The sequence below is a fragment of the Gymnoscopelus braueri genome (assembly GCF_963280865.1).
Source record: "Gymnoscopelus braueri genome assembly, chromosome: 18".
NCBI lineage: Eukaryota > Metazoa > Chordata > Actinopteri > Myctophiformes > Myctophidae > Gymnoscopelus > Gymnoscopelus braueri.
The window spans coordinates 32,850,385-32,866,143 of NC_137618.1; the positions used below are offsets into that span (position 1 = coordinate 32,850,385).

The window sequence follows — 15,759 nt, forward strand, 5'->3', positions numbered from 1 at the left end:
GTACACAGTATATGGAAAATAATCTCTTCAAAAACTTAAGTGATTCTTTATTTTCATAGGTTATTATTTAGCACTTGGTTCCACCGTTATTATAAATACACCCACCGTTATTATAAATACACACACACACACACACACACAATATTTTCTCTCTGTTAATGGCAATTCGTTTCAATGCGGAGTGATGTTCACCCCACTAGTGGTGCTCTATTTCCAAGAAGGTTCCAAACTGGACTTGGGAACTTTCAGTTTGGAACCCACTGATATACTAGTCTGTACACAGCACCACATGCACACACACCACTGCAAACTTACCAAACTGAAATTGTTCATTGTCCATAAGCCGAATGGATGCTGGTGCACATCTCTAGGTGAGAAAAAAGAACAATGAAGTTGTCCCTTTTTTAATATTCATATATTAATTCAAATCAGTCATTGAAAACAAATTGTTTAATCTTATGATTCTTCATTGGGTTAGTAGATACTATCCTGTCCCGTTTCTTTTTATGAATTTCTGCAACAGCTCTTTCATCAACATTGCCAGATAGATATGCATCAGTGCTAATGTTAGGTGCAACTCTTGGTGGCAGGGTTTGTCCCATGTTAAGATTAATTTCACGCAGCGGCCATTTTGCTCTTACGTCATACTCGGGGGGGGTCAATAGCCTTTCACAGTATCACTGTGGTAGTGGTGGTACAGAGCAGACCCTCATGTCGCCATCAACAATAGCTGCATCAGCACACTTTTAAACAGCCATGGACAGCAGAGCTAGCCTGACACTCAGCCTGAATTTTCATTTCGTTTCACTCCATTATTCAGTCTGAAAGCCCTCTCAATGCAGCCGATTTCTGAGATGGGGGCGTGGCCAACGTGTTTTTTTTCAAAGACTCTTTGGCGATTGGTTCATACTGGATTATCCCGATCCCGATTCGTCGTACAGATTTTCAACCGAGAAACACCCGCCTTCGACAGCGTCACCAGACCCTGAATGCGAGGCAAACGATTCAGGGGGTGGAGCCAGGTTACAGCAGAGCTGGCGGCCTAGTCATCTTGACTGCCTGTAACATTCAGTTTTATTCCTTTTCATCATGGTTCGATATAGTAACCCTGTGTGACCCTGTGTTTCCCTAAGCCCGCTTCATACTTTGTCGCACGAAATTGTCACGTGTAGAAGAAAAGACCTATAAGCTAACAGCGTATGCAACGCGTTGTGAGCTTAGTTGAAGGTCTTCTATTTTCAGCGTAAGACACTGTCGTGCGACAGAGTATAAATTAGGCGTCAGAGTGGTTAAGGTCTGTTAAAATGATGCCGTATTGGTTACAAGGCATTACGTGTAAGATTCTCACATTTAATTTAAATAAAATAATTGCAGTGCACATTTCATATAAAATAAACCGACAAGAACATTATAAAATCCTTATTGTATAATTGGATCATTATGGGTCAATTTGTACTCTTTCAGAGTTAAATCAACACTCAAGGTTTGGCAGTGTAACAGATACATTACGGTAATCTATTCAACCAAACAAAGTGATGTCAACACCAGGGGTAATGTTTATTGATAGTCTGCGTTTACTGCAAAAAGTAGCAACAAGGATACTTTTTAGGATATCATGGCAGTCGGGCAGAAACCTTTCAATAACTTTTTTTGTTCATAAATTAATTCCGAGTTTTACACTTTGTCTTGTTGAAAATAGCTAATCTACAAGCTTGTACTGTAGATCTGCTATTTGAGAATAATATAATGTAATTATGTAATTATAGGCAGAATAAATATATCATAGGCGTATGAAATGTATATAATTTTAACCAATGAAAAGTATTAAAAAGAAAAATACTACATCACAGCCACTGGAACACAGGTTCTTTTTTTTTACATTTCCTGAAAAAGTCTAGTTTTTTGACATACAAGGTTACAGGGATGATATGGTACCTGTCTGGCAACCTCTCGCAAGCAGGCCACTCCCTGCTCAAAGCTGGGGAATACAACAGAGCCATACTTCTGGTACTCCGGCACGGGGCGGATCTTCATTGTTACCTCGGTAACAACGCCCAGAGTTCCTGTGGAAAATCACAATGAGAGAAAGAGACATTATGAGGAGATGAGGAAAAAAAAAGAAAAGCCAGTTCCCACACAATTGATGCAATCTACCCTGGTATTAACTCCATTAATCTTGGCACTCATAATTTGGGCAGGTCATTACACAGGCAAAACAGTTCCAATGTTTTCAAAAAGAAAATAATTAACAAATTCGAAAATAGCAGATCTACAAGCTCACTACGCGTCACACTGACGCGTTGTGAGCATGTAGATCTGCTATTCATCATACGATGAAGTCTATAAGGCTTAAGTGTGGAGCATCAAAACCTATAACAGGTCTCTGCTACCCGTCTCCCCAGGGTGCAGCTGGTGACCTTTCGTCTCATATTTCACCTCAGTGATCTGGTTTTCCACAACACACGGGCAGGACAAGTTAGATTTATCAGCTAGGAGTATGGAGAAATAAAGCAGGCCCATATCAAAGGCAGGGCCGGGGCTAACAGCAGGGCTGCATATAAGGCCATACAGAGACCTTTAGCAGACCTCCTGACCCTGAACACTGTCAACGGCTAGCTTCTGCTGCTGCTGAAGGGCTCATATTGCTGTTCCAACGGTTGTCACAAAGGGAGCATGTCTGTGATTAATGCTCTTAACCACTTAAGCCCCGTTTTATACTTGGACTATACGAATACAGCCAATCTACAAGCTCATAAAAAAAGAAAAAGTTGAAATCTATTATGACATGCCCGAAATAGGGACACCAGGGTTAATGTGGTTAAACACAAGTGAACATTTTTAAGCCAATATAGTAAAAAAAAAAAAAAAAAATCTAAGCCAATATAGTAATAAAAAAAAGAACCAAATCAGTGAGTGTGTGTTTAGTTTAATTTCAATATGAGGTTATAACACAAGGATATTATTTGAATGCCAAGCATTTACGCACACTGGCACATGCTTTCGACTGGTACAAATTGGACAGCTAACAAACAGTGCAGTAAACGTGCTAGCGTTAGCCATCTCAACAGGACTCAGCCTCGTAGTCAGCTTGGACAAAGCGCACTATTAAACCCCGGCAATTGCAAGAATTCTAATGGCACTTTTATCTTAACGAGATCACAGTAAACAATGATAACCTATGTCATAAAACGCTTTTATAATTCTGCCACCAGTACATTATTCTGAGGGAGGGGAAAGCTAGAAGTGAGTTCCCGTTTTGCCATCCAGAGCATCCATATTTACTGCTTCCATTAAAAACACACAGATGTCTGGCTAACAGGTTTGTGAATGTTTATGAATCACGGATAACGAGAAGCAACATCAAACATCATCAGCCAGTGTCAGGTCATAGTACAACTATTCTTCCCACAATTAATGCAAAACACAAAACACCTGTAATGACATCATGCAGAGTTCCACATATTGGTGGCTGAACAGAGAAAGCATAAACGCCCTTACAAAATATGATACTCCTGACAACGTTTATTGCTGATTGTGCGCAACTTGACCGCATGTTCCCTCTTTTTATGCCTTTAAAACCTTTTTATACCTTATCTAAATACTTTCAATTGCCTTTGTGCGTGAAAAGAAAGCTTTATAAATAAACTTGCCTTGCCCTGCTTAGACAAAATTCAGCTGTAAAAACATTTAAATATGCAGTGTTTTGACACAACATTTGGACGTTACAGTCCAGTCACGATTGGGACTTCCTGAATGGTCTCCTTCAGGGTAAATGGAATGCATTGTTTTTCTTCTTGTTATGTGTGTTATTGGAGCAAATGTTCTCCTGCACAGGGACACATCTGAACTGAACATAGCCAGCTCCATTAGCGGGCTTCGTCAGCCTGTTAATGAGCCCTCGAACGTGACACTACATGCCACATGCTGCTCTCTAGTGGCCCAACGGATAACATGTGACGCCATTAGGCCTCCTCTCGGGGGCATCATTTGACTCGTCTTTACGCTATTGGGGAGGAGCTACACAGGAGGAGGGGAAAAAGGAGGGTGAGAGAGAGTAGAGGGAGAGAGAGAGAGAAGCCACAGGATACAATGAGAGTAGGAGGAGCTAGAGAGATGGAGTGCGAGGGAGCAAGAGAATAAGTGAGAGACATACGTCTGCAAGGAGGTAAGAACAGGAAGGTCAGTGAACACAACACATGAGAGGGAGCTCCTCTGTACATGTGACCTCCTGGTAGAGGAACATTATGCAGGGAAGTGGACCAGTCCCCATCACACAACCGTCTTCTACCAAAAATGTCAGGGAACAATGTCATACCAGATGACTGCTTGGCCATCAAAGGGAGTGTTTTCACATCATCACATAGCTTTAACTCAGCGCAAAATTTGATTTGCACTGGTCGTCTACACCCACACCTGCATTAGAGTCTCCATGGCTGAGAGAACTTTCAAAGAGAGAGTGATTATTATTGATTATTCCAATCATTCCCTTTTAACAATGGAAAGTCGGGTGCAGGAAAGTGCTTTGCATTCAGGCTCTTTCAAGGTCACAGATAGGCAGACCTGGCTGCTGCGTAGCGAATGAGGAGTGCCAAGAGGTCTCGCAGTCAATTCTGATTAAAAAGGATGCGTTCCACTTAACATGCACAGCGTAGTTGCGGGACTTGGGTGCTGTGCTTTGTTGTCGTGGCCTACTGTCAAGGGTGGGGGTACTGGGGTGAAGAAGCAGATAATTCTAATGAGACCCAGCAGTGTGGTGACCTCTAGATCCACCTAGTGGGCCTCCCAGGAGCACACACCCTCTCAGAGACGTGTGGTCCTGTCCCCTCTTCTCGCTTTCCACAACCTTCAGCCCTTTCAGTATGGGCGAGACACAGCAAGACCGTCTTTATCTTTCCAAACTCCTCAGACTGTCCAGTTTCTCAGACAAAATAACCGTCACAAGCGAGGGAGCATGGCTGCTAGTAACACATTGACTCATGCAAGATACTGCCCATCATGGAACTTATTATTCAGGGGGTTTATCTGAAAATATTACTCTGACCATGGGAGTCACCAACAACTATGCATGCTAGTTATTCTCAACCACACCAACAGAGGGCACCACTAATTAACACACAAACACACACACACACACACACACACACACACACACAGTATGAGGAGTCACATAAGTGACTGGAAACAGGAAACAGCCCCTGAAGAAGGCTGTGGTGCCGCTATGCGCGAGTCATCCCTGTCAGTTTTAACTAAATTCAATGATGAAATAGCCCTCTCAATAAAGGCTTTACAACTTTTTCACCAGGAGAGTGCCTTGTTTTTTTCCTTTGTTGCACTATTGAGTCCCCAACCAAAGAGCACCTTCATTATACTTTTTTGAACTTCCGAGCACTCCAGACCCAAACATTTTTTTTAAATATCAAAAATTCAAAAAGAAGTTGCGACTTGATTTGGAGGTTGAACTAAATAATACCCTCATCACAGTTTGAAACCCAGAATTTCTGCGTGCAGTTTATATTACGACACAATTAAATGCATCCAGTTCTGAAATTATCGACAGATGTGCTTTTCGTATCCGCCGAAATCAATTCTAATGAGTACAAATGGAGATCTCTGCAGTAATCCCACCATAGTCGGTGAGCAGATTGCTGAGCTTTGTTGGGCGAATATAGAGTTTGTATCCACAGCTGTTTAACATGGCGATGCCAAGAATGTGCGCACCTCCTCATTATGTGAGGGGGACCTGGCATATGGCAGTATTCTCTGTGGGCATTCACAAGGACAGGGCACTGCAGTGGGGAGGACACATGCTGGTTCGTACCTAACACCCCGCTGCATCGCTTTTCCACCAGTGCTGGTTAATGTTAACCAGGCCTGCAGCCTGAGAACTCTCCTGCTGTTACCCCCAATCCAAAAACTCATGAACACACACACACACACACACACACACACACACACAGACCGTGATGTGAAAGTCACGAGGAAAATGTCAGAGTAATGAACAAACCTTCGGAGCCCAGGATGAAGTGGTGCACGTCTGGCCCTGTCGACATGCGCGGACCCTGGCAACTCTTCTCAATCACTCCTTTAGGAGTCACCATCCTCACATGGATGACCTGAGCGGTGACAGGACAGCAACATTTTAAAAGAAGAAACTCAGAGGAAATAAGATGCCGCCAGTAATTCACTGTGAAAGACATTTTAAACCCCAATCCGGTCTCGGTTCACAGCCCGACTACCTGAGTGTCACAATATTAACCCTTGCATGTCACATGTGTGAATGCACCGGATTTTAGTGTTGAGCATCAACTCCACATGTGGGTTGCTAAGAAAATGCCCTCTTTCTACTATGGAATAAAACCCGCTATGTCCCCACTGTAATACTAACCTCATAAAGCCTTAGAAAACTGGACCCGAGTTGGCTCTGAACTTGGACCGCCGTTTTCCCGTCTACACCAAATATCTTCACCAAAAATAGCCGATCTACACGCTCACAACACGTTACGTGTCGTGAGCTTGTAGATCTGCTATTTTTGGCTAATGTTCCCCCAGAATATGGATGCATATGGGGTTCAAGTGGTTAAATAAGAAATTAAAAGAAGGGTTATGCACCAAGTCCTCAATGTTGCCGTAGATGTTCTTCTTCATGCCTGATGCTCTGGTGGCCACCCAGCCGCCCAGGGAGCTGAACTCCATGGAGTCAGGCTCATGGCCCGTACAGTAGCCACTTTCATTGAGCTGTGGAGAGAAGTGCTAGAGTTAGTTTATAGGTTCAAAAGTAAGCAAAAAGATGAAAGCTGAAACATAATGACGTTGTGTGGAACCGCTGAACCCACCAGAATGTTTTTCTGACGAGGGGACGGTGGACAGGGGGGGGGGGGGTCCTACTCTGCTGTTGAATTTGACTATACAGTATACTCGTTAATGCCTCAACTTTGGTTTTATGGCATCATAGATTTTTACAACTGGACTAAAATAAAGCAATGTATGAGCATAACAAGAGCAGAAGTAAAACACTGCAGTGCAGAGAGAGAGAGAAACATCTTGGCGTGGCTGACTTGCAGCATGGTTTGTGCGGTGGAACATGGCCATTTTGGGATTCCAACCAGTGACGCAGAAAAAAAAGACACCCCCCCCCCCCCCCCCCGAGAGCTCTCCAACAACACCAGTCATATGCAGCGGTGGACAAAGTACTCACTCCCAGTACTTTGGTCTTCTGTGTTCTTAAGTAACACTCCTGGCCAAATGTTACTCAACTACAAGTAAAGGTTGCTCAGTCAAATTTTTACTCGCGTTTAAGTACTGGAGTACTTTTAAAAATTACTACAAAGTACAGAAAATATCAAGCTCACAACGCGTCACGCCATTTTTGGGCGGTGAAACCGCCCCTATAAGTGAGATTTGGAAAAATGTACATTTTCCTGCGCTGTGATCCGGGCCCAGGAAATTAGTAGAATTATCCTGCGCTGTGATTGGCCAATCACAATCTATTCAGGACTGTGATTGGCCAGTGTCACATGACACATGTGCATAGCCCTATATAAGCAACCATAACTTGAAAAAAAACAAATATTGGTTTTTTTCAAGTTATGGTTTCGTCCATCATAAAGAGTGTTTCAATAAATGTATTTATCTTTTGTACATGATTGGTTGACTCCATTCAGTATTGTGATTAGCTAGCAAGACACCGCCCACTTCACACAGGGTGTGATTTTTTGAGTGTACATCGGCTATTTTTTACTATATTGAAATATGGCTTAAATGGTTAGTTCAAATGTACTTTTTCCCTTACTAGAAATTCACAAGTAAAGTACAGATACTCAAAACGTTTGACTTAATTAGGTACAGCACTCCAAGTAAATGTACTTCGTTACTGTCCACCACAGCCCATATGCAGCAACACTTGACTGAGGAGAGGGTGCAGACCTTCGACAACATTGCTTTGTTATCAGGAGCCCGCACACTCCAGAGGTACCCCAGAAGAAGGGCTACACCTCCAGGCGCCATATTAAAGGAATAAAAAATAAAATAAGACCTCAAGAGTATCTGAGCACCCCCCGCCAGGGGCATTGATCACGAGATGAGGGTAAAGTCAGCCGTTGTTTTATTGCACCACTCCCCTGGAAGGCAGTTTTTAATGCAGACCCATCTGCTCCATCAAAAAGGCCCCGACAAAACGCAAAAAGGTAGACTCTGTTTGAGATGCAGCTCACACGTTCCTCTACATCAAACGCCTTCTCCATTTTTCTGAATTAGCTTGATGGTGCCATCTGCTCATAGCCGCTGCCTCAATCTCTAATCTCTACCCTTCAGTGCTCTGCTCCTCGGCGGAACTCGGCACAGAACGCTGTCGGGTCCACTGAGCACAGAGCTGATTTGAGCGTGGCAACCATAGAATAGTTAGCCACTTAAACCCTATATACACTTAGTTGACCGGAGTCCCACAGGGGTCTATACTAGGCCCCCACCTTTTCCCCCCTCTACACCATATCTCTTCACCAAATATGGCAGATCTACAAGTTTACAATGTCACAAGCTTGTAGATCTGCCATTTTGGAAGAATGTGCGCCTAATACAACTTGCCCAAACTAGGGATGCTACGGTTCAAGTGGTTAAAACGGAGCATAATCATTGGCGCACAATTGCAGTGTAGCAGACTTTTATAATGGATGATATGAAATGGCTCAACAATTTGGATGGTGATGGATGCATAGTACTTACTAATCTCTCCAAATCCTGACCAACGATGCCAGCCTCAACATGGGCAGTTAAATTCTTCTCGTCAATCCACAATATGCGGTTCTGCAGATAAACAACAAAAAAAAGGGAGAAAAGAAATAGACATGACTGATGAGGTCATAAACTTTCATTACTCAGGCCTCAGCCAACATAGTTTATGCAGAGGAACATAAAAGAAAATCCCTTGAGAATGGCTTTTGAGTTTATCCAAAATGAAAAGCAGCCATTGAGGCCAACCATCTGATGCAGGTTAGAAGAAGGAGCGGATCTTAATGAAAACGTAGTTGTGTTGACAGTATATTCCCAATGCTGTCCTCTAGAATCTAAAAATGCCTTCACCTATTAGGTTACTGTCCTAAATTGCTCTGTAGTTACCGAGGCCTTATCTATACAGCAAAAAATAAACAGTATACACAGTAAATTCTCTGTAATTTGTCCATTTGTAACTACGATTGTACAAATCTGTGGTTACATTTGTACGTTGTGAGTTAATCAACACAGTTGTATAGGGAGAATCTGTCAAGTGATTATTCTTTTGTTAAAATAACCGTTTAATAACTATATGATTGCTATAGTGTTCAATAACTGGGGTCTTCCAGTCTCTCCAGCTCTTTAGTAAATAGAAAATAATTTCTCAGGTCAAGATACCGATTTCCTCCAATCAGGAGAGAGAACTCATACAAGATATGAAATAAACAAATGAAATTGCAAGTGATGAAACAAATAAATGTCTGAGCAGCCAAAATTGGAATTAGACCACAAGCTGATAAATGATCCTTGTGAGGTTATCTTTCTTGATTGGATGAAACTGGCGTCCCACCTGTAAACGTTTTTTATTTCTACTCGAGAGCTGGAGAGACCCATTACTGAACAAACACTCCAATGATTAGCGTAATTTTAACCTTTTACCAAAATGTTTTTGTTTTAACCACAAAATGGCTTTCAAAGCACCTTTAAGCGAATTAGATGGGGGGGGGGGGGGGGTGGACACCAGTTAGGCTCCTCAAGGTTAACCTCCATTTAACATTCAATCCCACAGAAACCACGCTTATATTAGACGTTAGGCACGAGGCCTACACCTACACAGCTTGAGCTTGCTTCACACCTGCAATCAATTATTCTCCAGAGGTAGTAAAGACTGTGTTCCTGCCATGTTCCTGCTTTCATGTGCTTTCCTTGGAACCGTCTCACCTCTGACCCTTGACACAGCACTCTGGTCACCGGTGTCAATGTCAGCTACTTCCTAACTGGTAGACTGCCAGTGTCCGGGCAGCGTATATATCATGTCCCTGCATGTCAGATCAAAGGGCTATACTGTACTAGTACAATGTTTTACCATGTCTGACTACATTGTGTTAAACAGTGCTGATGGGTCTGTAAAAAAATATTTCTGGCCAATGACAGGAGCATGATAACCGTCACATTCACAATGGTACAACAGCAAACAATGGTTCAACAACTATTGTACAGCAAAATGTAGGACCTCAGATACTGAGATTTTGAAAAATTATTAATGAAGCAACCTTTCTATGGCTTTTGACTGTAACCTACTATAAAGCAATTCCAGAGCAATTTCAACATTAACTAGAAAAAGCAGGTCTCCGCCAGGTCAGCTAGGTTATTGTGGCCTCCTGGTGGCGCTATAATAGGCCAATGTTTAAAGGGTGCCATTTGTTCTTAGGCCTTGCACGGCAATCGGACACAGCATTCATGGTTTGAGGCATTTTGTGGCGCTATAACAGGCCAATAAAAGGGTGGCATTTGTTCCTCAACATAGTGTGAATGTGCGTGAAAAGTTTGACCGCAATCAGACGTTCATGATTTGCATTATTAAATGCAATTATTATTCAAGCCACTACTGCAAACTTTAGATGTCAATCTTAGCCAATGAGGATGGAATATGAAAAATCAAACACATCCGTCTTGATCACATGACTATGGAGATCATGTGTACCGATTTGCGTGAAATTTGGATAAAATCGGAAGGAGTAATACAAAGAAATGTGTTTTACATAAGTCGGCCTCCTGGTGGCGCTATAAAAGGCAGATGTGAAAAATGCAGGGCAAGGTTTTTCCTTGACCTCTAGGCAGTGTGCATACAAAGTTTTACACAGATCGGTGCAGTTATAGGTAAAAACATGAATCGGCCTGTTATAGTGCCACCATGAGGCTGATTTGAACATTTTCAAGTGGCATTTCTTCCTCGGCATAGTGGAAATATGTGTGCAGAATTTCACGGAAATTGCATGCCGTGTTCATGATTTGAGGCATTTTGTTGAAAACGGAGCACTCCTGCAAACTCTGGAAGCCATTTTTAGCCAATCAGGATGAAATATGAAAAATCTGAAAGTCCCGTTTCGTTTAATGATTATAGAGATACTGTGTACCAATTTGCGAGATTTTTGGACAAAATCTGTTGGAGTACTGTCAAATTTTTTTTGCACAAATCGGCCTCCTGGTGGCGCTATAAAAGGCCCATGTGAAAAATTTGGGGCAGAAGTTCGGAATTGGCATCCAGGGAGTGTGTGTGCAGTTTCGCTGCGATCAAGCCAACGGTGGCGGAGATTAGCTGGTCACAGACAGACACACACGGACGGACGGACGGAGGGTAAAACATACTCTCTCGCCATGCCTTTCGGCCTGGCGGAGATTCTAGCATTTTTGAGTCATAACAGTTTAATTATACAAATTTTTGTCATTGTGGGGAGTCGGTTCATCCACCTCCCCTTCAACAATACACATCACTGTCCCTGTCGCCGTTAACCCCCACTATGAGTCTGGGGAGGGCTTAGACAACCACATCTCCTCCAATACACATGGAGTCACCATGTACGCTTCTTTTCAACTGACAGTGAGGAGTTTACCGGTAGAGCGTAAAACGTGGGGAGTAACGCGCTAGTTCTCACAGTTCCACTCCCTGCAGGAAGAACACCACCCCAACCGTCTCCATGGTGGTGGGGTGAGTACACCCTCACGCCCCACAACTGGTGCATTTTATACATACAGTCCAACAATTACCTACCATCTGTGAGGTATCCAGAGAGACAATGGAGCGAGTCTCCTCTTGGGGGCACTCTAGGGCACTAGAGACACTGGTCCCTCCTGGTTAAAAGAACAATGTGTGAGAATAAAACATTCATCATTGGACTAGCTGCATTTTTCAACAGGGCTTCATAATTTGACATCTGTTGGTGCATTTGTAAAATGGCACCGCAAGCAACAGAATAGCCGTTAGCTGATAAATTCAATCATTCATAATTTCTGTGACTTCAGAAAGCACTAAGGAGGAGACGCAGATGAAAGCTCAAATATTTACATTCAGTGATGTCGAGATGACTAGTTCTGTATCGTTTATGATAGTCAGTCACTTATATTTGATACAGCCTGTTTCTGGCGAAAATTTTACTTCATTTGTTTATTTTTGGAACACAGTTCTTATTTGACACGATATTAAAGACGTCTATGGGGATTCAGAACGGGGGTGGAAAACCGTGAACCAGGTAGGATGTATAAATTACGTCAGACTTCGGCGCTCCATTATATCGATTAGAACTTTTTGGAACCACAACAGACAAACTCACCTCCATAGGGAATCAAACAAACATTGTGTTTGCACGCCAGATCCACAATTTTCACCACATCATTGTGGCAGTCTGTGAAAGTATGCATTACAGTAGTAGTGAAGCACAGCAATAACAAGACTGTTGCATATATTTGCCATCACATGACACGAATCATGAAAGTGGCATTGACTTGGACATGGACCATATTGACAGGTTGGCCATTTTACGCCAACATCACACCCACATACAAGCCAAATCAATTACAAGTAGTAGTAATACAAGTAGCAAAGGAAATGTGACCCACAGCATTAAGACTATAGAAGACAATAAACATGCATAGAGCCATTAAAGTAGGAAGACAAGCAGATAGGCAGGGAAGCTTCAAGGCAACGATGGCTCAGACTTGCCCGGGGGCATTCATTCTTGAGATGGAATCAGAAAGCATGAAGCTAAGGTCTCTGGGGTGAGATGTGCTGGATCAATATGAAGGTACTCTGACCAATCACAGCCCCCACATCCATTCACACTGGACTGGTGAGTGTGGGGGGGGGGCAATATCCACCTACATGGATGTGCTTGAGTGGCCTCAAGCGCTTTGTGAGCCAGTGAGAAATGCCTCCACTCTAACACATTCTGCCGTCCAATTAAACACGAGGCTGTGTAGCCTGTGGATTACAGTTCAACAGAGTAACCCACCTTTCTTAAATTACACAGCCAGCTACTACTCTGGAATGCAAATTACAGATCTCAAAAACTACAGGCTACTCCGGAGGTGAAAGTGTGTGTGCGCGTGTGTGCGCGTGTGTGTGTGTGTGTGTGTGTTTAAAACCCCCCAAAATAAAATGAAAACAATTGGGACCTTCTCCAGTTGGAAAGCCAGTTATGCGATTTCCTGCCCATTTGGGAGCCTGCTAATCAAGTTTCAGATATTAGTCAACTCTCATTTGCATGATAAAATAGTGGCAGCCATAACGACAGCAAACCAATCTCAGGATCATAATTCATGGGTGCAACTGTGCTGGGCCAGAACGTGTAGTATTGGGTGTCAACCGTCCTCCCCCTGACGCTTCTTATTAAGCCTCCACTCATACATATTAATATCCCCTCGCCTCTGCAGAGATTAACCCTTTAAATCACCTGAGCCAACAGGGAGATCAACTGCGTAGTGTGGCAGAAGAGATGAAAAAAATTGAAAACAGCAATGACAAGGATTCTGAACTCACTTGGCCATACTACGAGATCTGGAACACGGCCAAATCTCCCCTCACGTAGAGCGAAGATCTCATGTACACAGTGGCCTGTAGGACAATCCATAATAAATGATCACAGAATAAGAAAATCACAGAAAGCTGAACATAATGATTTATAGCAGCATTAAGAATTGTGGAGTAAAAAGTCTCAACATCTTAAAACGAACTTCTACTTGTCGTACAAACAGTGTCGCTCACCAAAAATAACTGATTTTGAACGAGTTATTTTTGATGAGTGACGGCATCAAAGGGATTTGACTTTCCCAGCATGCCTCACCGTGGGCCCGGAACACCCGGTCCTCTGCATCTTGGGAGCAGGGAATACCCGTGGAATTTAGATCTTCCACAAAGGCCTCGTTAAGGTTGGGAGGCGATACAGCACTAGCATTCAGAACCGGCTGAAACAAAAGAAAGGTATTGAAGCTTAGCAAACTAACTAGTGCTGTGATTGATTGATTACAGAGGATTCAGGGAATAAGCCCGATTTACACTCACTGTTGCTGGAGACTTATGCTGTATATTTGCGCCAAAGGTGCCTTCAAACCAGTCTTTTAGACTAGGCAGGATCATACCACTCACCTTATACCTAGAACACATGGAAAACAAAACAAAAATGTTGCTACAAGAAAGGGCTGGACAATATATCAATATTATATTGATCTCATGATATGAGAATAGACAGTGTCAGTTTTTTGGGGGGGATATCATACTATGGCATAATTGTTGTCTATTCCTGATTTTAATCACTTTAGCCAGGTATTTTATACTTTCAAAGATTTCCAAAAAACAGCAAAAATGGGCGATCTACAAGTTCACATAACTGCTACTTTTGATATCACAATATCAATATTGATGTGTTGGTCAAAAATATTGTGATATTAGAATTCTTGTCCATATCACCCAGCCCTACTATAACATTCAAAAAAAGATGACCAAAAATCAAGCGTAGTGTTATATGCTGGTTATTGCTTGCACGAAGATGAAGCCATATGTTCTAATTCCTCTACTAAACGCGTTTCAGTGTGTGACTGGTCGAAGCCCTGTGTCTAATAAGAATAGAGTGTGCGGTTATTGGGTAAGCAGAGCATCAGTGGCGGGTGCTGTCCGTGCGATAGCTCGGAGCAGCCCTTGCATAATTGAGCTGCTGGCACAGCCTGGGCCACCCCATCAGGGGGACTGTTGTCTGCTTTTGTCCAAGCGAGCATGCAGCACACACCCTTTAATGAAAACAGCCTCTGTCACAGCCAGCTGAGGGGGAGAGGCAGGAGGAGGAGGAGAATATTCACTTCCATTCAGCCTCGGCTACTGTAATGTGACCCAAGTTGCTTTTTAGTTGAGATGGTCTGAGCCTAAAAACCCAACGCCGTTTTAAGTCAATAGCTCAAAAAAATAAAAATAAAAAAGGTGGGGGGGGGGGACCATTTGCTTTGCAACATCCTGTTCTATTTGATGCATTACTCAAAATGCAGCTCTGCAGGCACACAGTGTATCAGATCCCTGTGTTTACTTTGCAGCCCGACAGGCAGGCCTGTCGGTTTAAAAAAAAACATACATCATGATTACAAAAACAAGACCCATCTCTGCTGGTGCCTCTGCTGCTGACAGAGATAAAGGTGTAGAACAGAAGAGGCCAAATAAAAAGAGCGATCCATTCTGGAACTATTGTTAACTGAAGCCAATTCTGCACAGTAAAAGCCTTGGTGTTAGTTTAACTAGGAGTGTAAAATGTACTCAAATGGACCTTCTTTACGGGTCAACAGATGTTATTAGGCAATCAAGGTCTATTTGGTACACTCTGATATCTAAGATCACACAGAGGATTTTACTGTGTGTCACTAAAGATAGGAGGAAATATCTTTCGCCTTTGCACACCCACATAAGACAAACTGAAAACTTCTTCTTGGCCCTGTAGTGGATGTTTAATAACAGCTCCAAGAGATACATAAATAATTAGTAACATAACAGGTTCCATCTATTTTAAAATATATAGTAATGGGCTAAGGGACAGACCCTCGTTCTATTAGCAACAGAGTATAAGACAGGCCAACAATCACAGCCAGTGACCTTCTCAGTTGACAATGATCAATTTAAATGCCAACCACTAGATGGCAGTAGCACCACATTCTTGTGAGTGTAGGAGAATAGCAGTGGTTTCAGCAGCATCATGGCTTGAGTGTGGCTTGTGAAAATGTATATTTCATACCTGCTGG

At 42.7% G+C, this 15,759-nt stretch overlaps 1 protein-coding gene across 1 annotated transcript in view; it reads right to left on the reverse strand.

Annotated features, from left to right (window-relative positions):
• agps (alkylglycerone phosphate synthase) overlaps positions 1-15,759 on the reverse strand; it is a 34,556-nt gene that overhangs the window by 12,789 nt on the left and 6,008 nt on the right. Inside the window, exons 3-12 of the mRNA XM_080456545.1 lie at positions 14,045-14,135; positions 13,827-13,947; positions 13,523-13,597; positions 12,318-12,389; positions 11,759-11,838; positions 8,719-8,799; positions 6,610-6,735; positions 6,005-6,113; positions 1,936-2,063; positions 316-367 (exon numbers count right to left, since the gene is read on the reverse strand). Of these exons, the coding sequence (XP_080312671.1) occupies positions 316-367; positions 1,936-2,063; positions 6,005-6,113; positions 6,610-6,735; positions 8,719-8,799; positions 11,759-11,838; positions 12,318-12,389; positions 13,523-13,597; positions 13,827-13,947; positions 14,045-14,135 (935 nt within the window). The remainder of the gene's footprint in view (positions 1-315; positions 368-1,935; positions 2,064-6,004; positions 6,114-6,609; positions 6,736-8,718; positions 8,800-11,758; positions 11,839-12,317; positions 12,390-13,522; positions 13,598-13,826; positions 13,948-14,044; positions 14,136-15,759) is intronic.